Source organism: Falco peregrinus, chromosome 3, assembly GCF_023634155.1.
Source record: "Falco peregrinus isolate bFalPer1 chromosome 3, bFalPer1.pri, whole genome shotgun sequence".
Lineage (NCBI taxonomy): Eukaryota > Metazoa > Chordata > Aves > Falconiformes > Falconidae > Falco > Falco peregrinus.
The window spans coordinates 91,707,797-91,733,488 of NC_073723.1; the positions used below are offsets into that span (position 1 = coordinate 91,707,797).

Here is a 25,692-nt window from a genome sequence, read left to right on the forward strand (position 1 = left end):
TGCGCAGACACTATTTTTAACACCTTTATTGGTTTAATAAATGTTGTTGTACAAAATTCTTCTCCGGAACATGGTAAGAGCAAAAATTACACTAACAGTTTGTTACAGTATTTTAAGCAGAGGAGATACAATTTACTATTTTTCTGGAAAATAAACATTCTCAAAATCTGAATTAGATACTGATCTTAAACAGCAGCACAGTAATATTCCTTGTCTCACAGCAAAAGAAATACAAGTCTCTCATTTTTTCTCCATTTCATTTGAACCAGGGGGTGACAGCACGATATTGATAAAGCTTATTTTTGCATTTCTATATTGCCTAACAGCAATTCTTTACACAACACCTTCAGAATAACAGCAGCATAACCAGAAGGGTAAGAAACTACCTGAAAGGCTCAGTGGCTTAATACTTTCAACCATAGTAACAGACGGCTGAAACTGTAAGGGGAATTTCTATCCCAGCAGAAATGCTTTGATTCATAAAATCAAAACCTGTTGCCAGCAAGGCTGGTTAGGTTTTTTGTTCCTTGAAGAAGTCTGTTCCTTTCAGCTCTTCTGGTAGATAGTCCTGCTCTACAGGTTCCTTGTACATGGGGTTATATTTATAGCCTTTACCATAGCCCAAGCTCTTCATGAGCCTTGTGGGAGCATTTCTCAGGTGCAGCGGAACAGGTGGCAGAGGTCCTGTGTGCATTCTCAGACATTCTTTGACATTGCTATAAGCCCTATATACCTCTATAGACTTTGGTGCTCTGGCAAAGTATACTACACACTGTGCTAGAATCACCTGGAAACAAGAAAAGGAAAAATGTTAAATGACTTCTTTTAAGCTCTTTGGGGAAAGTTCTGTTATTCAGATTGTTTGTGTAGCGTGACGGGGATTATGTCTCCAAACTGATCTCTGCCTGCTACTATAGTATGAACATTATCACTTAACAACACCAAGACCTTCATGATTTCCACTAGAAAAGAATAGCTACCTTAGAAGATCAGAATATATTCTTTTATTTACAACAGAGAGAAAACAATGGACAGAGAAAAATGGCGTTAGTTCACATACCACATTTTAACAATAAATACGCAGTGAATTTTATTTCAAACTACATCTATTTTAAGAGCTATGATGTTCTCTTACTTGTCAAAGAAGGGGAGTGCTGCATGAACACGTAACTACATTTGCCCTGTCCTTGCAATCTCTGTTTCTCTTCATAATTCCAGACAGGTTTTACAGTTTGTAGTACTTTCAAATCAGTGAATTAATGAAGCCTTTACCTCACATTCTGGCATTCCAATGAAGTGACAGCCTTGATAAGCAGCAACTGCTTGTGTTAACGCCAGAGGATCTGCCAGCCCTACAAAAAGGGATCAGATAAAAGCAGGTTAAAGTCAAAGTCAGTTTACTGTAGTTACTGGTTGGTTTTTTGTTTTCTCCCTGCTTCGCCACCCTGCCCCCCGTAAGATGGAAGGTTATCCATGCACATTTCAAAGTTGCTTTCTCAGACGTTGGAACTTCTGGTACAATACTTTGCAGAACGTAAGATATACTCCCTCCATCCACTGCCTTTCTTTTCCTTCCCCCCACAAATGAAAGGTCTAAGTCATGGGTATGATTTACAGACTGAATCTATTGCCACACACGGTGGCAGCCTGAGCAGCAGCTGCCCATGTATGATTCACTCACTTTTTGGAATTAAGAAGGAAATGGGGTGATATCGCTATACAGGCGTAGCTTCCCCAGATCTCATAACTCTTCACCCATCACATATGTGCTAAAAATGTTGTTGCATCTGTTACTTAGGGTAAGTCAATCAAGATGCCTTACAACTAGGGAGCCAGCCATCAAATCTGAGGTTTGCAAGTCAGGGTAGACATTCATGTTCCCGAGTCATTAAAAAACCAGACATCCCTGAAATACACATTCTCTGTGACACAAGCTTACTGGTGACCTACAATCACCAGAGTTTAAAAGAATCCTATATTAACACACTGCCAAAACCTGACCTCAAAAATACTTGTTTCTCCTGCAACAGATAATCATCATCACAATGACACCACATGTAGGTAGGTCTCTGTATGCATACACGAAGCTTTTGCTGGATGTGGAGCATTTCAGTATTTTGTACCTATTTTGCATATAGCAGCTTTGGTTGTTTTTTTTTTCCTCAAGTGCCAATTTCTGGAAACCAGAAGGCTGGCAGATCTTCATTCAACTTCGTATTCCAACATGAAATACTGCAAATACTGACCTATATCTTCACTGGCAAACCTCACCAGCCTTCTCGCCACATAGAGCGGATCCTCACCACCTTCAAGCATCCGAGCAAGCCAGTAAAGGGAAGCGTTTTCATCTGAGCCTCTCATAGACTTATGCAGGGCAGAGATGCAATTGTAATGTTCTTCTCCTATTTAGAATGGGGGAGAAGTGGTACACAAAGCTCTTAGGAGGAAATTAAGTAAAATGCATTTAAAGGAACACAATATATTTTACTAGATCACAGCCAGTAAACATAACCTGCTTTTTCAAGTTCTTTTTATGTATAGATGATTAGGGCATTCATTAATCTGTTCAACACCTTCACGCTTTGCCACATGGATCATTCCACTAACTACATAAGCATAACAGAACAACTGCAGATAAAAAGGAGGGTGGTATTTTAAAGACTGCAAGGTAAACAATGTGGTTTTGGTACTCTAATGACCTTTCCTTCAAAAGAGAAATATTACAGATATTTTAAGCAGTTAGGAAGAAGACTCTATATAAATATCTCCTAACTGACAAAGAGTAAAGTCTGAGCATGTACAAACCACTGACAGTTGCTTTTGGACATGCCCACAGCTCTAAGAAAACAAAAGAATTCGAGAAATCCACTACTATACACTAGTGCTATTTTAGAAAAAGACATTTCACATCAACTGTAGCTTGAAGATAAAGCATGCAGTAAATCAAACATGAGTTTGCTGTATTATATAGGGGGAAAAGGAAACATTGCTGTGGATATTCAATCATGGCACATTACACAATCTGGAGGAAACAGGACCACAGAACAAACCCCCAGGAAACCCCAAAGAAATGTTGCATTCAGTTGTGGACACTTGCACTACTGGAAGGGTCTGAAAACTGTAAGCAGCTGAAACAAAAAAAAACCCCACCAACAAAACCTGAAATGCCAGACTGCTAAATAAGGAGAGGGAAGAATGAATGAATTAAAAGGATTTTTTTTAATGTTAAAAACCGACAGTGCTGTAATATTGTTGTGAAACTTTCCACACAATCTGCCTTTTTTATTTTTTAAAGTGCCTGGCATTCCTTGGCTCACAGCTAGGTGTGTATTATAAAGGCAACTGGCTGCATGCACAGCCATCTGTTAGTATTTCTCTTCTTCCTATGGCTGAAAGGATTTACAGCCCGAGGGCCATATCAGAACTGCTTGTAGGCCCTACAAAATAAAATGCTGCACGCATGAGTTTGAAAACGAAAGCCCCCATATGGCTGCAATTGCTCCTTTCATAGCCAGTAAGACCTACACCTCCCAGGTCAGAAAGTGGGTTCCTCTTCCTGCGCCGCTGTTCACGCCACAGGGCAGATCTGTGGGGAATTCAACATGCACTGCTGGCATATGCAGGCCAGCAGACAGCTATTTTTGCTAGGACTCCACACAAAGAGCCCTGCGGTATGCAGTCATCGTGCGTGCCAACACAAACAGCATGTCCATGCTCCGTCACAACATTTGAGTCAGTAGCAATAAACCCAAGCAGCTGAACTCGCGTTGTCCTCTTGCAAGAGGCGTCTCTTGGTCTCTTAAAAGTAAGGAAGATGGCCTTTAAATATCTCAGAAGTTGCACTCGCCCAGATTTTTTTGCTGGAGTGTTTTTATACAGTTTGGGCTAATGTGAAGTGTCATACTTGGGGATACCAGCTGGAGAGGCAGAAGGAATCCAGCGGATAGGTTGGGACTAGAGATATATACCTGCAGGGGACTTCAAAGAACGAAGGCTGGGAAAGGGGACAGCTTTATCCCTTTATCTCCTTCCTTATAAAGTTAATTCTGGTGACCAAGTCATTAACATAAGAACAATATTTACACACCAGATTTGGACTTCAGAAAAACGGTGCAGTTGTACTTTAAAATGCAGTTTCAATTAAAGGCAAAATACTGCTACGTGCATTGGACAAAGAGGTTTTATTTTTCTTTCTAAAAAATACAGTTTATATAAATGCTATATGAGATACCAGAAGCAGTTTAAAAAAACTGGACAGAATTTTTTCCAGACCTTTATTTGCTCTCTCAGGCTGGTTAGCCAACATACAGATCTTGCCCTCCTCAATTCAGATGAGAGACAGACACATGCCAGCTTATCTATGACGGCTGTTCTGCATCCCGAATGCCTCTTGAAGTCAAAACTCTAAAGAGCTTTTGGAATCAAAATACTTTTGCTTTATGCAGTTCCCACAAAGGCAAACACCTTTCTGAAGTGAAACAAGACACTATACAACAGGCTTTGTGGAGGACAGGGTATGCTAGTGTCTGGTGTTTACAGATATATAAATCTTGTTGATTTATGTCCCTAAATTGCTTTATGTGCTCATGAAATATTTTCCAGCTAATCTGATTAAAATATTTAAAGTCTTATTGGTAGAAGACAGGGAAAAGGCCTCATTCATGGACCATAATAAATATCTGGACTTCTTAAACACCTCTTTATAAGGTAGTGGGCAAAAGTAAAATCACAGTCCTCATCTCACATTATTTTCTGTCTTAGCCAAAGGTAAACATCAACTGCTCATCAATAAAGGACTGAAAAAATGCATAGAATTCCTAAAATTCCTAAAAAGCATAGAAAATCCTAAAATGTATAGGAAAAAAAAAGCTAAAATGTATAATTATCTGCACAAGGATCTTGTCTTTATATGTCTGCACACAGATCAGAACAATAGCCTAATGACTAGGCTATGAATAATTTCCTTCCTAGACTACTTGGTGAAAGTACATAAAAGAACACCCCACCACACAAATTTGGCAAATTTTGTGGAAGGTGACCAAAAATAAATAATTATGTAAAATCAAAATTCCATAATTACATAACTCTCACTGAGCATTAATCGATTATCTGGTGCTTTCTACAGGAACACACTACCCTCAAATGTATGCTGCTGCTGTCATGATGAGAAAGCATCATGTCGCTCCACTTTATAAGGCTGAATGAAGCACTTCATATTAGAGGATCGTAGATTCTACCACCACAAATGTGATTCAAAAAGTATTAGCTAAAACATGCTAGAAAAATAGCTTTAGTAGCCTCTATCCAGAAGCCCTCTGTACATAAAAGGACAAACAGTTATCTCTGCTATGGAAAAAAGTTGTCAGCTGAGACACAGATTACTCCACAGAAGACAGAGATTTTGTAAAGGCATGCACTCAGGCAATCTGCTACTGTGACACTATCTGTGGCAGGCTCTTTGGCATTCATACAGTCAAAAATCCCAGAATTTTCACTGCTCTCATCCCTCTCTGAAAATCTCTGACAAAAAAAAAAAAAAAAAAAAAAAAAAAAAGTACAACAACCCTACACAGAGCTTGAAGGATTTCTGTCATGGAGAAATGGGCTGACACATGCTACCTAGACTTGATGCAAGCCTCATGAAGAGGCACTCCGTGCCATCTCTAACAGAGCAAACAGGCATAGGAGGGCAGGGAGCAATGAATGCAGCCAAGAGTTCTGTGTGACAGTGGCCACAAGGCGACAGCAAACACACAACGGACATACATGGCACACAGCAAACCTGTCAGATTTTCCGCTTCCTCCTTATCATGACTTTCTTCTTTTCCCTCCCACTGCCTACCCTCAACTTCTCAGCTGCCATCATATCAGTATCTGCCCAGGTGACTTTTTCCTGACAATAAATCGTTATTTCCTCTTTGTAGTAAGAAGGCTACAAGCAGGCACATACATTACAAACAACCTCGAGAAATCTCTCATCATGCATTTTGAGTAGTGACAGTTAATTGAGCATATCAGACAGAGTGGCAAAACAAACAAAAAAATAAATCAGTTCTCCCAATACTGCTTGGCATAAACATTTGATACTATACTACCTGGTGATTCAAGTATTGCTGAAGAACTAGCACAATGCATTCAAGGGGATTCACCTAACCTGTAACATTCACTCTCTGATTTTTAACCCTCCCACATACAATGGTATAGTGGCCAACTACTGTGATGCCCAACATTGCCAAATCACAAATTTGTGCAGTTATCACATTAGGAAGCCTTAAATGCAATTAGATTTATGTGACCTGCCTTAAGCAAGCTACAAAATTCATTACCTTAAAAAGCAACTCTAAAAATAAAGCAAACCGCTTAGGTTTTCACATAACGTGTTGTGAATGTGAGCACTTCCAAGACTTTCAAAGGAGTAAAGTGCAATGGAAGACTTCCAACCCTTCCAGAACCTACCTCCTCATCAAATTACTTCTCCCTCTCTACATGGCAACCCTCTTTGAAGACTATATTCTAATAGCCTTAAAGAACAAAAAATTTCACCATGCAACTATTCGCAGGGCAGCAAATATGTCCTTTCAGCTAACCTACACTTCCTAAGTGGCCAGAGGACACCCTTTCTAGAAGGGATTTCTGGGGAGCCTGCTACACTGTAAAGGAAAAGTAATTTTTAGGCCAAATTTCAGTACTGTTTCACCAGAGCAGCTGGTATGAAATGGGGAGCAGAAACAGCAATTACAGAGGCTGGCAGCTCTTGAGAACGTTGTATTTCAGGAACTGTATCAGGTACTTACCTGCTCGGTCATACAGGATGTGAGATCGCTGTAGCCCTTCCTTTACATGCTCTTCTGTTATCAGAATGCCATCTGCAGAACCACCTTTGGTAATATTCAAAGGAGTGGTCTTCCCCGCTGCTAATCTGGCCTGTACTGCTAACTGGAGTCCATTCAGTCCAGTTCTTGCATCACCATCACAAAGGTAGGCTAGGGTATTTAGAGCTTTCTCCTCTATGTACACCGGGAATCTGCAACAGAATAATCATAAACTGCTAGCCCCCATCGCTATCCTCTCCTTGCATATTGTGCCAGAGATGCCATTTCTTTACAAATACTGTTGAGAGACAGCTGAGTTTAAGTTCTGTTCTTAACTCATTTTGTCATGATTAAGCATTGCAGAGCCTGGGAGAACACTGTGGGATCCGACCAATCTTCCTCCTGCCCCAATGCATGTTACATACAATTGCACATGAAAAAGGTAGGGCAGGTGCCCTCATCTATTTAACCCCCTTAATTTTTCCTCCTCTCATTAAGTTCAAGGGAAAATACAGTCAGGGTTTTTTCCAGAGCACAATTCTGGCACAGCCAGTTGAACTTTACAAGGTTTTACTCCATCAGCATTTCACAGCTAGCACTTCAAATTCCTTGGTGGAAAGACAATTGAAAAGGTAGGAAGCTGTCCAAATGACTGGCATGAGAGGCAATTTCTTATGAAGCTCCTGTGTGCCAAATAATTAAGGATTCACAACAGCCCTGCACTTCATTCGCCAGAAAGATTTATTACTGTTATTACCAGTGGTGTACAAAAAGACAATGCCAGGGTTCCCAGACACATGTATCCACTGATCTTCACTACTCGCCTCCTCCTCCTCCTCGCAAACCCACTTTGCACTTGTCACACAAAAAAAGACAGTAGGTGCTGGAAAAACTTCAACAGCCCTCTCAGGCCCACACATCAGAGGGAAAAGCTTGAAGTGCTGCAATCTTAAGCCACACCACTGCAAGCGAAGGCTGACAGATGTCCTCTAGGGCCATAATCCATGCTGCAGAGAGCAGGCAGACAGATGTCCTCTAGGGCCATAATCCATGCTGCAGAGAGCAGGCAGCTGGAATCACATCCTGTGGGCAAAAGAGATCTATCTATATACACATACACATCTTGTCATATTTTTATCTCCTTATTTCTCATGTATTTGATCAAGCTAGAAAAAAAAAAAAAAATTAACAGGCACACACAGTGGCACACCAAAGTAACTGCACTTTCTCCAAGGTGTTTCAAACACTATATTTGTGTCTGAACAGGGAAGCAGAAGAATGTAACAGCACAGGGACTCATTCAGTCAAGTACTTCATGCATCAAATCCCTTGAAAATCAGGGAGCAATGTTCCCCTCTCAGCACTACAGATGGGCACCAGATTCTTCTATATTCAATGAAAGAAGCCAGCAAAGAAAGCAAGAGCTATTTTTAAAAATCCACCAGGCACTACACACAGACATCCTGCTGCTAATACCTCCATCAACATGCAACAAAACCAAATATGCTGCACACTGAGCAAACACTTTGGATACACCAGCAGGACAGACTTAAGAGAAGGTTTTACCTGCGTGGACTAAGCTCTTTGCCTGCTGTTTGCAGAGAACGCCATGCACTTGAGGCCTCCTCACACCAATACTTACAACTCCACTCAGTGATGGCAAGTGGAGGGGAAGTGCTGAGAGCACTAAAAGGCAGGTACTACACTTGCAAGAAGCCAAGAACAGTCTGTCCCAAACGAAGTTGAGACCTCAGAGCACTTTTGCCATTTATTTGCTAATTAGAAGCTGGGCAAGAATGCCGAGTTGTATTCCTGTTTCTTCAGTTTCACTACAGGTCTTTTAAGTGCCCTGTTGACTCAATACAAACAATTAGTATTACAGGAATTGAAACAAATATGCACAAGGAACTATGGAAAATCTGGTTACAGGCAAAGGTCTTGTCCACTTCCATGGTGAAATCCAAGTTACAACATACTGGTAATGGAAATTCTGCTCCAAATAATGTATTATGTATTAGACTGATCCAGTCCATGTCTACAACAATAGCACAGCATACAGGACATAATAAAGAACAAGAATAAATGGAGAAAATTTCCACATCAAGCTGTTTGCATAGTGTACTGATGAGAATCACTGACTGGAAATAATATAGTGCTTCCCTGTTCCATAATCTCAGCTCTATTAACACTCAGTATTTCAAAATAATATTTTATACTCAGACTGATTGAACTCAGTTATTTTTTCTGAGGAATAAATAATTTAAAAAAATGGTATTTAAGATTTTAAATTTTACTAGGCAGGAGCCTGATTTCAAAATGAGAATGACAATTATTTTAATATCTTGGCTTCCAAAAGACATTTGCTGTATTTTACAATTTTAAGCCCATCCTGTCTTCAGAAGTTCAAGTACCCTACATCTTTCCACTTTACTTGACTTCTGCACACCCTAGAACTGCAAGGCAGAATAACTTCTATGCTTTCTGACCTCTTCCCAAGCTCTTGATCCTCTTGCAGATAGGCAATCTCATTTTTTTTTACCCTCCAAAATTAACATCAAACACCCACTCAGTGCCAATGTTCAATGTTGGTACCTTGTAACCCATGACACTTGGAGACAAAACCATAAACAAGCCAAAAGGGACACCCCAGGATCCATCACTCACTGAGCTGACGGTGATATATTAGCTAAAGGAATGGAAAACTACCGCTACAGGACAATAAATCCTTCTTCCAATTCCTCCTTATCTCCATACCGTCAAGACAGTTTGGGCCAAGAACCAACATGAAACATGTGATGAACTACCCATAAAACCTGTACAACACTGTGGCATTTGATCCAATAACACAAGGGTGTAAGCAATATCAGAAGTAAACATCAGGAAGTTCAAGCAAGGAGAACCTGTGTGACGAAAGATTTAAAAATAATTGAGCAGAACATGAGATAAAGTACCCATTGCTTCCTTCACACATAAGTCAGTAACTTCTTACTTTCTCAGTGCAATTATTCTCACTACATTTGCTCCTTGACAGACTGAAACACTTTTACAGGCAAATACAGTTCTTCATCTGAAATACTGCAGTATGATATCCACTGCTCACTGCCTTACAGCATTGTCTTTGAATGTTGCCTCTCATCTCAGCAACTCTATTTCCTGCAAGGAAATTGGATGGGTGTTCTAAAAAGGGAATAGTTTTCAAAAAGGTCTTGAACACTGAAGACCCAAAGGAAGCCAGTCTTCAACATTGTGATTTACAAACCAGTGAATTCAAAACCTGTCAGTACTTGTAATACAGCCACTAACAAGCTGAACCGCATGATGTCCGGGCTTGCCAACAGGAAACTGTGGATCCTTTCATTTCCCTCAGCTGTGCGCCTTCTGTGCTACCTAACTTCAAATACATTAATCCACCATCCAGTTTACCATCTGATTTCGATTAGATAACACTCTGAAGGCAGCACTTGAATGACAAAAATAAAAAGCCACGAAAAGAGGAATTTGATTTGCTCCATCATTGACACAGTACAAGTCTAGTCTATCAGTGTACACCTGCAACAGTTTGTAGTTATTACTGAGACAGGGTAAACTTCAGAAAGCCCACGCAAAGTTTCAGCAAAATAAAGCATCTTTAACATTGACGACTCCTTGCTTTTCTTTTTCATGACTATCTTTCTTTCTTTCATATTCCCCCATCTTCCAGCTTAATTTAGTGCAGGCTTTAAGAGGCACAATTTGATGGCAGTAAAGCTGATGAAAATCTAAAACAAAGTAGATCTTATCCTAAAGGAAATCAGTAATATTAAAACTGCCAAAGAAGTTTTATGAGTGTGATGACATAACAAAGAAAAAGATACCAAAGTAGGTAACATTTCCTGCTACTTCTGTTTTAGCTTTACAGTAAGAAAAGGTTACAGTGGGGTGGAGAAGCCAGGTGACCTAAACTCATCAGAAAACTGCCGCAACACTAGAAGCAAGATAAGAAAAAAACACCAAGAAAATTTAAGGAAACAGACTAGGGTAGAGCACACTTTCCTTATGATAACTGCTGCCCATGTGTGGGATGCAGAAGTGATGGCTGCATTCTCGTTGAGCACAGAGGATGCCTGTAGCGACTAAGGAAGATTAACCCTCACCTTATTCCTCAAGGTGATAGGAAAGAACACAAAGAATCATCCTTTTCTTCAAAATCTCATCTGCGTCAGTCAAGTGATCTGATACCAAGACCATCTGATAAACTGATGCCACGCAGTACGTGCAGGACTTCATACTACACTTCTGTGGTTTGGGAAGGGAGACTCACATGGGAAACGAAATCCAAAATTCATCTCTTGTGCCTTCTGGCTAGATCTCTGCAGCATTTTCAAAGTGGGAATGCCGCACATTTGAGGACATGTTGCCTTACAGCTCCTTTTCCAACTCTGGAACAAAGGTAAGTACAGTGAACAACAAACGTAATCATAGTTGTTGGCTTTCACTTATTCCTCAGGACAGCATGAACACTGTTACCTGTCTGCATCTGATGACAGCCCTGTTTCAAAAAGACAGGGAGGTGAACAGGTAAAAGATGAGACACAGCTGTGCTCCTGCAGAGCAGTAGAAGGAGAGGAAATGAAGGAGCAGAAATGGTATGGACAGTGGAGCAAGAAGGAAGGAATTAACAAGGAGACCAAAACCAGAATTGCAGTAAGGACAGGATGGCTTATAGAAAAACAAACTCATCCGCAACACTACGTATCAACCACAGACCAGAACCAGACAGCAGCAGGAAAGGGAAGAAAGACTTAGCACACAACTGCAACAAACGCTCTTAAATTCTGAGCCCTGTTTTTATTTTTGAATGCCTGGCTCTCACGTTAGCTGTTGGAGCGAGGCCCTCTCTCTCCACGGATAGATTTCTGAAACTGCTTGTCTAACACTCTGCCTGCCAGACTTCTTTCAGTTTGATGAAGCACCACACTGTGCTGTTTAAATCATCCATAGCTAACGGAAGGTTATAGATACAGAGAGTCTGGCGAAACCCAAACCCAAACAACTGCAGCTGAAACTATGCCATGTACTTTAATCTCATACAGCAAGGAAAGTCTCCGTACCCTAGTCAGGGTGTAGCCACAACCACAGCTGTGCCATTACATTAAGGCTGACAAGCAGTACTACCCTCTCTTCTAAAATTCACATTACTACAATATGTAAAAGCTACAGATCAGAAAACCATGAGCCAGGGTACCCTAAAAACAAGAAGGGAATAGCTTCCCTTCTCTGCCCTGACCTCAGCATTCAGGTTAGCAATTTGTACTGCTTGCATTCTGTGATAAAACTAAAGGACGAAGTGGATTCCCTCTTATTTATTTCATATGGAGTGCCTGCCCAATTACCACATCAATACACGGTCAATTAGCAGAAGTAGAGACAAGCATCAACGCAAAGAAAGTGTAGTAACTTGCATGAAAGCAGCACAGTACCAAGCATTATTCTTATTTGCTAGCCATTTCAGAAGGCATATAACATCCCTTAGAGACAAATCTGGACCTTGTCTTTGCAAAATTCTCTGAAATGTTTAACATGACTATCTGGCTTGGACAACAAGAAACAAAGAAAAACAAAGTCTCTCTTAAAACAATCTATTAACACCTCACAGCAACAGCCCCCTCGCCCGACAGCATACCATAAAACATACCACAGCAGTTATCCTGTGACCAAGAGATAGAAGTACCCTCCTTGATCTTATTAAAAAAAAAAAAATTCTCAGAAAACAACAAACTTTTGTTGGGCATTTCCTAATTAATTTAAGAGGGGATGTCTCATCCACCACTTAATAGTAACATGATGCTTTCACAACCAACAGCAAGAAGTAACACACATTAGGACATGACAAAGACCAGTTTCGGGCTTCCATAGCAAATCCTCAGCAGAAGAACAGATTTAAATATCCTGGGAGGGTGAGTCAGGAGCTACAGATCCAACTATAAAACTCTCTCCTAATCCAGACGGTGAGATTATGTTTTGGATGGAGACAGCCAGTGCTTTGAATTCTCTCTCTCCTGTCACCCCCCCCCCCCCCCGCCCCCCGCCCCTGCCATATGCTGCCACTTCTTTTCTTTACTATCAGAAGTGGCTAGGGTTTCTCTTCCCACCCCCCAACTGCTTCATTCTCTCCCTGGCAAGCAGTCAATTCCTCAGGCCGTGTGCGTTAACACCCTGCAGCCCATAAAGTACTCACTCTGAGCTCTCACTGCTGCTGCCAGTTGCAGAGCTGCTGTGCTGGTCGCCCTGGACCAAAACCTGGACCCCTAAGGACCTGACGGCCCGCATCAGAATCGCCTCCATTGCTTCAACCGAGAGCTTCTCCAGGACAATCACCCGGCATCGGCTCAGAAGAGCAGCATTGACTTGGAAGGAAGGATTTTCTGTGGTCGCTCCTATCAGGGTCACTGTCCCACACTCGACGTGAGGAAGGAAAGTGTCCTGAGGATGGGAGGGAAGCAGAAAAAGCTGATCTCTATCAATGACAACCTGAAACATCCCATGTGAGTAGGCTACATTTTACGCATCTTGTGAGTGTTTGGGTTCCCTGTTGATATGACAAATAACCTCACTGACAAGGCAGCTCATCTGCTCAGCTATCTAAATGATTTAATCTCATACGCACAGCACGTTATGGGCTGTTCACTTTAATAACTCACGCTTGCACTGAGAATGATCCTAGCAGCTGAAAATTAACTGTCAAAAAATGCAAATTTTTAGTTTATTTATGTGACTTTGGTTTATTGCTTGGCAAACATAAAATATCACAAAATTGCCTAATCAAATATATAAAATAATGAGGCTACTTCTAAATACCCTTTGAATCAACCTTTAGGGCTACAATTCCCTACGTAATTATATAGGATTGCTCAAAAATCTATAGGAAGATTGCAGTATGGTTCAATATAAAAACTGTAACTTGTAGTACAGAATTCAAGCTTTCCATGGTATGACTAAAGAAAAAACCTATAGCTAGGAAAGGAAAAAGAAAAAAAAATGCCCAGTGATGGCTGTAGCAATGTGTTATCCCAAAGTACCATGCCATGCTTTATTTTTCTCTTTTCTCGAAGAGAACAGGGGACAACATTAGAACACACACACCCCCTAGGCACACTCACATTCCAGACCTTTTTAAAGGTAATGCAGAATGCTGCTTCCAGGGTAGAGGCTGAAATGAAGATTTGTGCAGCAAACATTACTAACATGACTTTGCAGAAATAGTATTTCAGAAAAATGTCATACAAGCACATAAGTCAACTACTAGTATAGCTCAGCCTTTTATTTAAATCTTTAAATCATAATAATTAAACACTGATCGCAAGTGAGTTACAGAATTTAGTTTTTATGTTTCTCTCATATTCATCTACTAAAAACATTAAAATCAAAAAAGCCAAAGTTACCATCTTAAGGCAAAATGGGAAGTTTTACAGAAGTGCTGACAACGGCTTTTTTCAAAAAGCAGTGTAGTACAATACCTGCTGAGACTTATTGAAACGATGGATCTCATCAATAAAGAGGATGGTTTTTCTCTTGAAGAGTCTTTTTTCATTCTGGGCTTGGCTGATGACATCTCGAACATCGTTTGTCTTGGCACTTGTGGCTGACAGCGTCACAAACCTCGTACCATTCTTTTTGCTGCTGTTGGCTATGATGTGTGCCAGTGTAGTCTGAAACAGCAATAGAGGAAAGCTTTGTAAAAATTGTTTTGGACACAAACAATCTCCTTTGAAGGAAATGCGCACAAAAAAACTTTAAATATTCTGGACATAGGGACAGTGTTGACAGTTTATGAAGTATTTCAGTTCATGCTATTCTAGCGCATCGAAGACTTCAAAACTTCCTGCTAGAGGTAGCTGTCAATTCCACTGCTGCATTTCTAATGCCTGCACTTTTACCTACCAGACCTACTCAGTCTCAATACTGAAAAGGCCAGCAATGACAGCTGTCTCCTTTACCGCTGAAGAACTCCTCGCTAAATACATTTCTGTCACAGAAGACTGCCTGACTGCAATTTGCTGTGCAGTTATTTTGTAGAGCATGTTAATGGATAAAGAGCTGGACTACCGCAAGACACCTGCAGAAGAGTTTACAGTGCAACCACATTTAAGAAATAAAAAGCTACAGTGTTGTTAATTAAAGCCTCTTCTATTTCCACTGCACATAAAAATGAAATTAATCCATCCTCTACAAAAGCAGGACAATGTTAGTACTGAAGATTAACATGCGTACTTAAGAAAATGTAACTCTCTAACCTTAAATAGTCAACAGTAATCAAATGCTGGGCCAGTGAAGTAAAAGACAGCTGACTGAACAAACTGTTCAGGTTTAGGGAGCTGGTTTTTGTAAGCAGCCATGTTGGTTTACTTTCCTTAATAGACAACTCATTCAAATCAAATTTATTTATAGAGAATTTCACTGAGCCTACCAAAGGACAGAAGCAACCTACGGTACTAGCCCCCAGGCAGATTTACTATACCTGAACACTTTCCTTCGCAACCCTTAGTATAAGCAAGTGTATCTCTGTTTGAAAGTATTGCTAGAGAAAATCAGGTGACTTTCCCATCAGGTCACTTTTCTATTAGAGAAGGAGCCCAAGGAGACTGAAGACAGGAGAGCCTCAGCGGATGAGGAGTGGGACAGGTGCTGACAAAACCACTTCAGAAGATACTTCCAAGTACTGAGGTTAAAGCAGCATGCACTGCCAACCTGATCCTCTTGCAGGGAGGCTGCAGAAGCAACCACCTGCCACATGGCTGCCAGTGGTGTTGCAGCACTGCTCTGTCTCTTTAACGGATCTCCTTGTCCCTGAAATGGCAACCAGCCCAAGATGGGAAAGGGGAGGATGTATCAGTATTTACTCTTGCTTCAGTTTTAGTAAGGGCTTCCTGATTGTCTTCAGAAGAGGTGTCATTTCATGTCCTGATACAAGACTTGCATCCCCTGTCAGATCCTCTCTCACCCACTGGAGCTCAAAGCACCAGCCCCCTCCCTCCTTGTATTGCTGCAGAAGACAAGACTGGAAAGACACATTGAAAAGTGCTTGCAGTAAACCCTACAGAAACTAGGAAGATCCAGGAAAACAATAAACAAAACTATTGTCAAAACTAAGCTAACAAAATAAAACCAAAGTTGGTGTTTCCTTACAAAAGGGCCTGGATTCAGAATGTACCCATGCCTTAAAAAAAATACTGAAAGCATGGAAACCCCCAATACATCAAATCTGAGGATGAAAAAGGAAAAATGTACCTCTTCCTTCTCTCAAAAGGGGTGGGGTGAGGGGAGATGGAATCAAGTGGCTGTTTTTCTTGTAGCTCCACTTGAACCGGTAGCTCATACTGCATCCTAGTCCTCATTCACCAGGTCACAGTTAGTTTTGTTGTTTAAAAAAAAGCAACAAGGAATTTTTTTTTAAACACATGCACAGGGCTCCACATTTCTACTCCTAATTTATGGGGGGAAAAAAAAAATCACAAAGAGATTTGTTTGAAAGTTAGTATTAGACCAAGCATCTACTTGAAAACAGCTGCACAGTTCTCAGTCAGCACATACATCTCCTGCTCTGCCAACTTCTGGGTCAACAAAGGTTGTAATAAGAATAACGTACACTGCCTTTCAAAAGCAGCGCTCGACATGGACAGGCAGGTTCATGGCCTCTTCCTTCTGTTCTGCACAATCAATCATTTAGCAAGTCAAAACTGCCCATCACATACAGGTCAAACTTCCCCGACTCCTCTGAAAGCCTATTATTTCCTATAAGCTCTATTTTTTAATGCTGCTTTTTCTCCTACCATCTCAAGCAAAAGTCAGTAATATGCTAGAGTTACTTTCTTACTATCAGGTTACAAGCTAGGAAACATATAACCCAGTGGAGACTTAAGTTAAGCAGGGTAGCCTAAGTATGAAGGCACTAGCACAGACAAACTGCAACTAGTATGCCATGCCTCTAGTTTCTCTCACTAAATTCAAGGGCACTGTATCTGAGTGATATGAAGAAAATTACAAATCTTCTTCTGCCTTATTCCAGATCAAACACACTGAATACCCTTCATCATCTGAAATAAATTTTGAAGTAATTTCATTGTCACACTAGGAAAAAAGTCTTTTAAAATAGTAACACTGATGTTGCAATTTAATACGTATGAATACATCCATATCAGAAGCAGTATTACGAGCAGCAAGAGGAAATCTAAACAAGTTGATATTCTGCTCCTTTTATTATACAGGTGTTGCTTCTTTAGATCATGATTTCTCCTTATGGGAAGGAACATAAGTATTGTTTTCCATAAATTAAGCGGTATTTATATAAATGAGAAGTGATCCTGCAAACTAACCTTTTGCTAACTTCACTAAAAATTACACCTTACAAAGCTCAGTGTAATATCCTTGCTCCTTCCAGAAACCATTCTCAGTTCTCTTGCATTATCACACCGAACTGTCCAAACTCATACCTATTGTCCCAAGTTTTATGCTGAGAATTGGAAGATTTTACTGACTACCTGTTTAGACAAGCTAAAGAAGTGCCATCATAAAGAGCTATTCTGAACACAGAAACATTTCCACCAAGAAACTCATGAACCATTACTCACCAATGAATAACACTTCCAACTTAAGCTTGTGGTCACTTATTTCTTGATCCATTACACACAGAACACATCACTCCCGAAACTCTCCTCCACATCCTGCAAACTTCTTCACATCAGCCCAAGTAACGATACACTTTCCCAAAGGCTGCAACCATCCAAAACTTAAGAAAATCCACCAACCAAACAAAAAAATAACCAAACCACCCCACTCCCAGCAACTATGCTACCAGTTGTTCCAGGCTAGATGTTACAGACGAAATAAAAAGTAACCCTCAAAGTCTGCCTGGCTCCACACATCTCTCACTGCCACAGCAGATATGTCAATCAGATTTGCTGGTTTGGTTAGTTGGATGTTCATAATAGGAGACAAGAATATTCTGTATATCCACAGGTCTCCTTGACTGCACAACTCCCTCTGAGTGTAACCTATTTCCCTGTTCTCTGCACCACCACTAGTCAAAGCAACCTCATACCCACAGCTGGAAGAAAACTGTAAAAAGCAAGTACAAATTAAACCTGTCCTATTGATGCTGATGTTCAATGAGTAACATTACCCACTTAGAAGTAAGCTGGTCTTTTAATTTTTGCACCTTTATACCAGGCCATTAAAAAATGCCCACTGCATTAGCTCACCAAAGCCCCTTCCAAGAATATACAGTGATACTGCCTAGCACTCTCCAGAAAGTGCAACTGAAAAAATCTGGAAGAGAATAATGTATATGGTCACATCATAGTCAAGACAGCTTCAGTCAAGATGTTGACTGTGAAACCTAAGGTCATTCTTACCTCATATGGAAGACCAGGCAGACCTTGTTTAGGGATCTGCCTATGACTACATGATCATGGAGACCTTCCTTATTCATTCTTAAATTGCATACATTTATCAAAACAGCCATTGTAGGTGTCAGTCACTGACACAGTCTCTCAGGTTGCATCTATACTGTGTTCAGGTGTCATGTCAGAGAGCTCCTGCAAGGTGTGCAAGAACAGCCCACAGTTGTGCTGTTCCAGCCTCGCAGTTTTTTCATAAGGAGCAGACGCGCATATCACACTTTATGGGAACACACTGCAAGAACTCTCCTTGCACCTGGATGGGCTGTTCCAACATAAATGCTTCTCCCAAGAAGTCTGGAAGGTTGTATGGTCTGCTAGGCCATGCTTTAAGTGACCAAAGCAGATCTGGCAGAGATCTGCACTAGCGTATAGACTGCAACACAGCATGGATTATTCCTGAGCAGGGATAATCTAGTTGGCATCTTGGCTTCCCCACCAAGTGACCTTGCTGGTTTGTGCCAGAGCAAACCACAGTGTGAATTATGTTTGCGGTAGGAATGACAAAAGGCTGACAGCCTAGTGCAAAACGCAAGCCCAACAAGGCTAGCTACACCTATAGGCCTGCAGGGTCTAAACTACATTATGACAGCTCTGAACTGGCATCCTGCTTTTTTCTGCTCTCCTCTGACCATGACCTTCCCTGGATTTTTGCTTCTTCCTTTATTCTGCCCAGGATTTCCATATTTTTGCTTACATGGTGTTGCCATCAAAGGCGTCTCCTCACCCTCGACCCTCTCTTTGAGGGCAGCAGAGCCATAATGTGGTTGACAACCAGTCAGGAAAGGCCACACTCTGTTTCACTGCCTTGACTGAGACACCAACAGTGCCAGCATCCTTGGATGCCAGCCAGGGGAGCAATTCCCTGGGATACAGCTTAAAAGCTGGGGGGTCCTACCCAACACCGCTGCGCTGACCCCAAGCTACCACACTGCATCACAGCAGATGAACCGGCTGTGTCTAAAGGAAACTGGCAGGAAAGCAGATGAACATGGCCTAGGGACACTGCCTATAGAGATAAACACAATCAAAAGTGGCAGCAGTTGGCATTTATATAAGGGCAGATGCTATTCTTACCCATCTTGTTTGGTTCCTCACACCCCAAATAGCCCACTGTGGGACTACTGCAGGAGTAAGGTGTCACTGCACAACAGTCACAGCATGTGGTTTACAGCACTTCCAGAATCCAAGTCGGACCAAGCATAAACAGATGCAAGGTCATTGCCTAATGTTTACTGAAATGGTGCTGTGCCTCCATTTGCTGCATCCAGAATTGTCTCCTAATTTTCCAACTGCTTTACAAATACAATTGTATTTTCTCTTCCAGTTTTCTCTTCCTAGAGAGCTACCCTAAGTTTTTCCTGATTTAGACTGGCATAAGCAAAATCAAGCACACTGTATTTGAAGACTTCTCACAGGCAACTGCAGAGACAAACCCACTTTTCAGAGTTGCTCTGGACTTTCACTCTATGCTACTGTAAAAGACATCATGCATTTTCAGTTAAAAACATCATGCTAATCAATCAGAAGAACTCATTACTTAAAACAGTTCAAATCAGGCCCCAAGCAGTATGAATAAGAGAAGATGAAATACACTTAAGTAATCAAGTAGCCATTTAGGTAATCACTTGAATTAGCAAAACAGAAAATGCTGGAGGGAAAGGACAATAAATATGTGGGGAGCAAAATACGGAAGTTGGACTTGCTGTGTTTCAATGTGTCTTACAGCAAAGTCTTGAATAAAAGCAAAGAAAATAAATACATGAGAGTCCCAGAAACACAATACAAACTCAGTAGAGATTTGACAGAAACTTCAAAAACCACTAACTGTGGCTTGTAATGTTTTGCACTCATATCAACATGGGACATTCTACCTTATTATTAGATTGCAGATATGGACCCCAAGAAAAATCACCCATGAATGTTGTCTTATCTTTTCTAGGGAGCTGGTTGCAGGCACTTGCTGCCTACATTTTTTCTTGTTAAACAGCAAACGTAAGAGGGAATGTTTACCGTATTTAAATACAGAATGTTCAGGTTTATAAGGCTTAAATCATATCTGTGGCAGCAAAATTATTCAGTGCTCAAGTTACGCTGTGTGTCCCCACTAACTCTTTACTAAAATTGGTGCCCCATGGCAGACAAGCAACAATCTAAATCCCTGCATTAAGGTGTCAGAAATCACAGTATGGTTTACTCGGATTACACTCGGATTCATACAGGCTTTTAAAAATTTGCATAGTCAGTACGACTATGCTAACTGCTCCTAAGTTAATAACATGACATCTCTTTGAGGCAGAGTTTCTTCTTCTGGCCTGTTGTCTGGTCAGCTCCTTAAAAACATAAACTATGCTCTTGTGTTCAATACTCAACAGTGACAAAAGTGAAAAATACCCAAGTCAAAGCCTTACCTAGAGTACCTTGGCTTCCTAAGAAGTTAGGATGACAAAAGCACAACGCTCACACTGCCTTAAAATAAGAAGACTCAATACAGAAGGAAACTCAAAAGAAAACAAACTCACAACTGAAGTACCCTGATATTGACTTTTCAAGTTTGATTATGCTTCCTTCAATATTAAAGCGCAACTGAGGCTGAAATCAACTTGGGCAGAACATGTATTTTTACTCAGGTACCTAGCTTTATTACTTTCATGATAAAAGTTCTCCAAAAGTACTCTTGACCGCAAAATACTGCATTTATAACAGTTTATTTAATAGACAATGTTATTCTCTTCTTGCTTAGAAAAAGTCTGTTGAATGACTACTTCTCATAAAGGTCCAAACCGATAAATAATACATAAATTAATTTGAAATTTGGACCCAAGGTTTAATTCCATCTACAGTTATTTTATTTTTTTTTTTTACTTTGCAACGCAGAGACAAACCCACTTTTCTGAGTTGCTCTGGAATTTCACTCTTTGCTACTGTAAAAGACATCATGCATTTTCAGTTAAAAAAAAATCAACATTTATTTTTATCTTATTTTTTTTACTTAGTCCTGCTCTACCCTTTTCAAATGAAGCATTGGTTAGTGTGGCATTTGGAAATGGAAAAAGGCATAGATGGGTTGCAATAACCAAATTCCATGGGTAGCAGAGGCGTGAAGAGGTTTAAGGAATCTACATAGCACTCCTATTTTAGCACCTACCCTCTAATGTAAGGCTATTTTCTTTGATGGGAAGAGCTTAGCATGTGGGCTTGTTACATTTGAAGCTATTTAACATGCAATTATTTCTTAGTACTTTTCCCACTGAAAAAGACTATACTTAACAGTAGGTTTTGACTATCAGTTCAACCAGGTTCCGAGGCAGAGAGAATACTTATTTCTCCTCCACAAGATCTTTCAAGTTTCAAGCACTAAGTTATGTGATTCTTGACATAAAAAGCAAAATAGGCTTCCTTTTCATCCCTTTGTCCTCGACCTGTTTCAGGTTACTTCCTCATAAAATGTTTTCCTAGTCATGTTATATTCGTACCACCCAAACAGTAAGTGAATGAGGCAGGCAGGCAACCACAGACTTCTTTTTCCATCTTTAGGGAGACTATTTTGCCTTGCATGTTAAATCTGTAAGGACAGGAATTTAGTAAAAAACATCCAAGTAAAGGATAGAACTTTCAGCCATTTACCTGAGATTTATCCGACACAAGACAATATGATTTATGGGGAAGACAGCCAGAGATGAAACTACACGCCAGTACCACCCTACAAATACTGACAAGCATAGGTGAAGGGAAAAGTTCAACTTTTTGCAGTAGGAATTTCTGGTTTAGCCAGTAATGGATGGTCCATCAAGAGCTAGCTCAAAGCATGTAGCCTCAAAACCATTTCCTTAGAAGGAGCAACCTAGAAAGTAGAGGAGGTACCCAACAGCTGAAGTACTTGGAGAAAGAAAGCGTAAACAGATAAATTGTGGAACCATTCCTTGATGGGGCAAAAGGCAGTCTTGATGCAAGTCACATGACTGATTAGCAGCATAATTCAAACTGTGAGAAGCAAGCTTACTAAATGCAACTCCACATAAGGCATGTGGGTGAGAAAGATGAGTCATGAAAAGAGTGAAGGCTGCATTATTACAGGCATAAAAAAAGATCACCTGTTATTCCATGACAGTCTTAGTACCACAGAACGTTCATAAAGATGACCTAATACACAAGCATAAGTTGTCACAAGCTCAAGGAAAAACATTTCCACAGCCAGAAAAAGGTGGGCTCATCAGATCACAACCCAAAGGCCTCCCCATTCAGTTCTAATTTTCAGAGACTGTATGCAGCCTTTGCTTTGTTACCACTGTATTTATAACAGTGTATTTTTCTAAGGAAAAAAGGCTTCAAGAAAGAGCAAGCACACACTGTTGACACAGGCAACAAGAAACCAAAGGCAGAAGTGCATGAATAAATATAAAACCTGGCCCCTGAATGTGTAACTCATTCAATAATTAAAGAATTCAACTCTACTCCTCTCTCCAGCCATCTTGCTTCAATCAATCCACCTCCCCTTTAACAAGTTGTTACAAATAGCCCTTCTTCACTTCATCTCCTCTGATCTTTCTGATATTACCTTGTTATTTTAAAGGAAGTGGCAATTAAATTCACCAGCTGCTTCCTTTTCGGTGCATGTTATCTAATCTAAACAGCTTGTTGCATCATTGCTAACAGTATTCATCTATCAATTGTTTTCATGCTTGCCCCTTACTACCTGTGATTAACTGGCATTATTATCCAAATACAACACATGGCATACTTGAAAGTAAAAGGAGACTTGCTAAGAACAGCAAGGTGCTGTTCTGTCCTTAACTTCTCTGCTACTATTAATTCACTGGCCATTATTTTCCCTATCCGATTTCCCAATGTGCTCTTGCACGCAGCCATCTATCTATGTATGTAATACACAAAACTTAGCACTGCACACACATTAGACTGACAGAGATAATTGTGTATTTTGCTTGCTTAGTTTTCCCCCGCCCACCCCCCTCCCAATACTGAGGAAAAGGACAAGATGAAAGTGAGAACTTCGAGTATTCCCTCCTAACTGCACGTGAGGCAACCATTTGGTCCTTCCCTCGCTACAGCTGTGGATTCTTTCACTGCTGTGCTGTGGTTACTGTGCCTTTTCACCACAATCTGCTTCTGGTATCTTAGAAGAGGCAGAAGAACGTGCAGTAGTCAGATCCTGTAAAGCCCCATCAGTTTCAGAGCATCTGTTTGAAGGTGGGCAAGTCTGGACAAGCGCCTGGTCGCAACGCCAGCTCCCTTCTGTCAGGGGCCAGGTATCGGCAGGCTAAAGCAAAACCTGCTGTAATAATCTGCTGGTACCTCACCCCATTTCCTAAACATTTTTGCGGATTCTATTTTGCTGCTGTTCTTAAACTTCTCAGCCATTACCTAAAACCTAGCTGGTGTTTTAGGTAATGGCTTTGGAGTTTACAAAATCTGAATTACCCCAAAATCAGCAGGGCCTTGTGTAACTGAACTGCAAGCTGCAGGGAAGGGGTAGGTAGGTGAACCTACTTTTGGTGGGGGTGAACCACTTTTATCCAGGAAGCAGGTTGTGATTTTGTAATCCATATCGGCCAACATAAAGACATTAGAGAAGAAACCGAGAAGACAGGGAGAAAAGAGCAAGATGGAAAATAAAACAGGTCGCCAGGCTCGCAAGCCACGCGAAGCGGAGAAGGGCCGGGCGCCGGGCCGGGGGAGCGGAGCGGTGGCACAGCCGCCCGCAGGCCGCGCTGGCGCTGGCGGGGCCCGGCGGCGCACTCACCTTGCCGCAGCCCGGCGGCCCCCACAGGATGAGCGAGGGGATTTCGTGGGACTCCAGCAGGGACCGCAGCAGGGTCTGCGCTCCCAGCACCCGCTCCTGCCCCACGTACTCCCCCAGCGTGTCCGGCCGTAGCCGCTCGGCCAGGGGCTTCCCCTCCAGCTTCTGCCCCAGGCTCGTCCCTCGCAGCGCCGCCCCGCTGCCCGCCACCGAGCCTCCGTCCGCCGGCCTCACGGCGGCCTCCTCCCGCCCCGTCCCGCTCCTCCTGCCGGGGGCTCCCGGGCTCTGCCCGCCGCCGAGGCCCTTGTAGAAGAAGGACGAGACGGGGGGCGCGGCGGCCAGGTGGGCCTCCTTCAGCTCCCCCTCCGCCTGGCTCCCCGGCGCGGCGGCGGCCAGGCGCGGCCGTTTGCAGGGGGGCGACGAGCCCAGCTGCGCCTCGCCCTCCCCGGCCTGCAGGCACAGGTCCAGGTGCGCGTTGATGTGCGCGCCCGGCAGCTCCCGCTGGCACACGGGGCACTGCACCGGCGGCTCCTCGGTGCCCGCCATCGGCTCCCGCCACGGGCGGCCCGTGAGGCGACGCGAGGCCGAGGCAGGAAGCGGGGCCGCCGGCCCTCGGCGCCCGCAGCCCGTCGGGAGCTGTAGTCCGCCCGGCCCTGCTCCCCGCCCCGAGCAGCGGGGCGAAGCGGGCGCCGTTTTCCCGCCCCGCTGGCTTGGAGGGGAGGTGCGGGACCACGTCCCCAGCGAGCCCTCAGCGCTCCCCGCGCTGCGGAGGCTGCCGGCGGGAGCAGGGAGGCCGCAACATGGCGTCCCGAGGGAGCCCACCTTCTGCCCCTGGCTCCCAGCGCGCTGTGGGGCAGATCCCCCAGAGGCAGGAGCTGGCCCACCCTTCCATGTGTCTGTAACCCGTGCTGCTGTTCTACCTTGACATAAGATATTGAGAAGTCTATTTGGGATATGCCGTGTCTCTGTGGTGTCTCACGCTGTGATTCCAGGGCAGTATAGGGCTGTTGCTGTTGGCTTGGCGGGGCACAGGTCCCACCAGCATGCGGGGTGGGATGACAAGCTGGGGGAAATGGTGGGAGATGGGGAAGGCCACACTAGCCCTGTTCAAACATCCCAAAGTGCTGTGGAGCTACCGTGGGGTCACGCTGATCAATATTGTCAAGGTATGTGTACTTTGGGGTCTGCCTGGTCATTCACTGAAATATGTGAAAACTGTCAGTTGAAGAGCTACCAATGATTTATTATTTTTTTTTTAATAAAGAAAATACATCTCTCATGTTACACAGAATGCAGGGCAGGTTGTACTTGAAAGAAAAGTATAGTAAGCTGTACCAGTCGCATCCTAATTTACCACCTGAACTTGACCCACTGGTAATTCTTTCCACATTACATCTTGTTTTCTTTCTTAAATTATATATTTAGGTTTAATTATATACTGTTATGTAATCATTCCCAGCTTGTAAAATTCAGGTCAGTCTAATGTCAAGATGTATTAGGAGGTAAACAAGTCTGGCTACCAGCTAACGGTGCCTGTTCCCAGGCTTAAATTTTGAAAGTAGAGGGTTTGCAAGCGGCCAGCAGGTCAGTAATAGTTTTATTTGAACTGAAGATGGAGGCCAAAGGACTGGATTTTGAGCAAAGTGCTTTACAGCATGTCATGTAAACCTAGTCCTAGCTGAAGGGG

At 42.2% G+C, this 25,692-nt stretch overlaps 1 protein-coding gene across 1 annotated transcript; it reads right to left on the reverse strand.

The window, feature by feature from the left end:
- Positions 1-11: 11 nt before the first annotated feature.
- WRNIP1 (WRN helicase interacting protein 1) lies at positions 12-24,692 on the reverse strand. The gene is made up of 7 exons (XM_005233993.4): positions 24,009-24,692; positions 14,309-14,500; positions 13,030-13,274; positions 6,795-7,024; positions 2,247-2,402; positions 1,273-1,352; positions 12-787 (listed from the first exon to the last, which is right to left on the reverse strand). Exons 1-7 carry the CDS (start codon positions 24,549-24,551, stop codon positions 512-514), a joined length of 1,722 nt encoding a protein of 573 aa, XP_005234050.2. The 5' UTR covers positions 24,552-24,692; the 3' UTR covers positions 12-511.
- Positions 24,693-25,692: the final 1,000 nt, after the last annotated feature.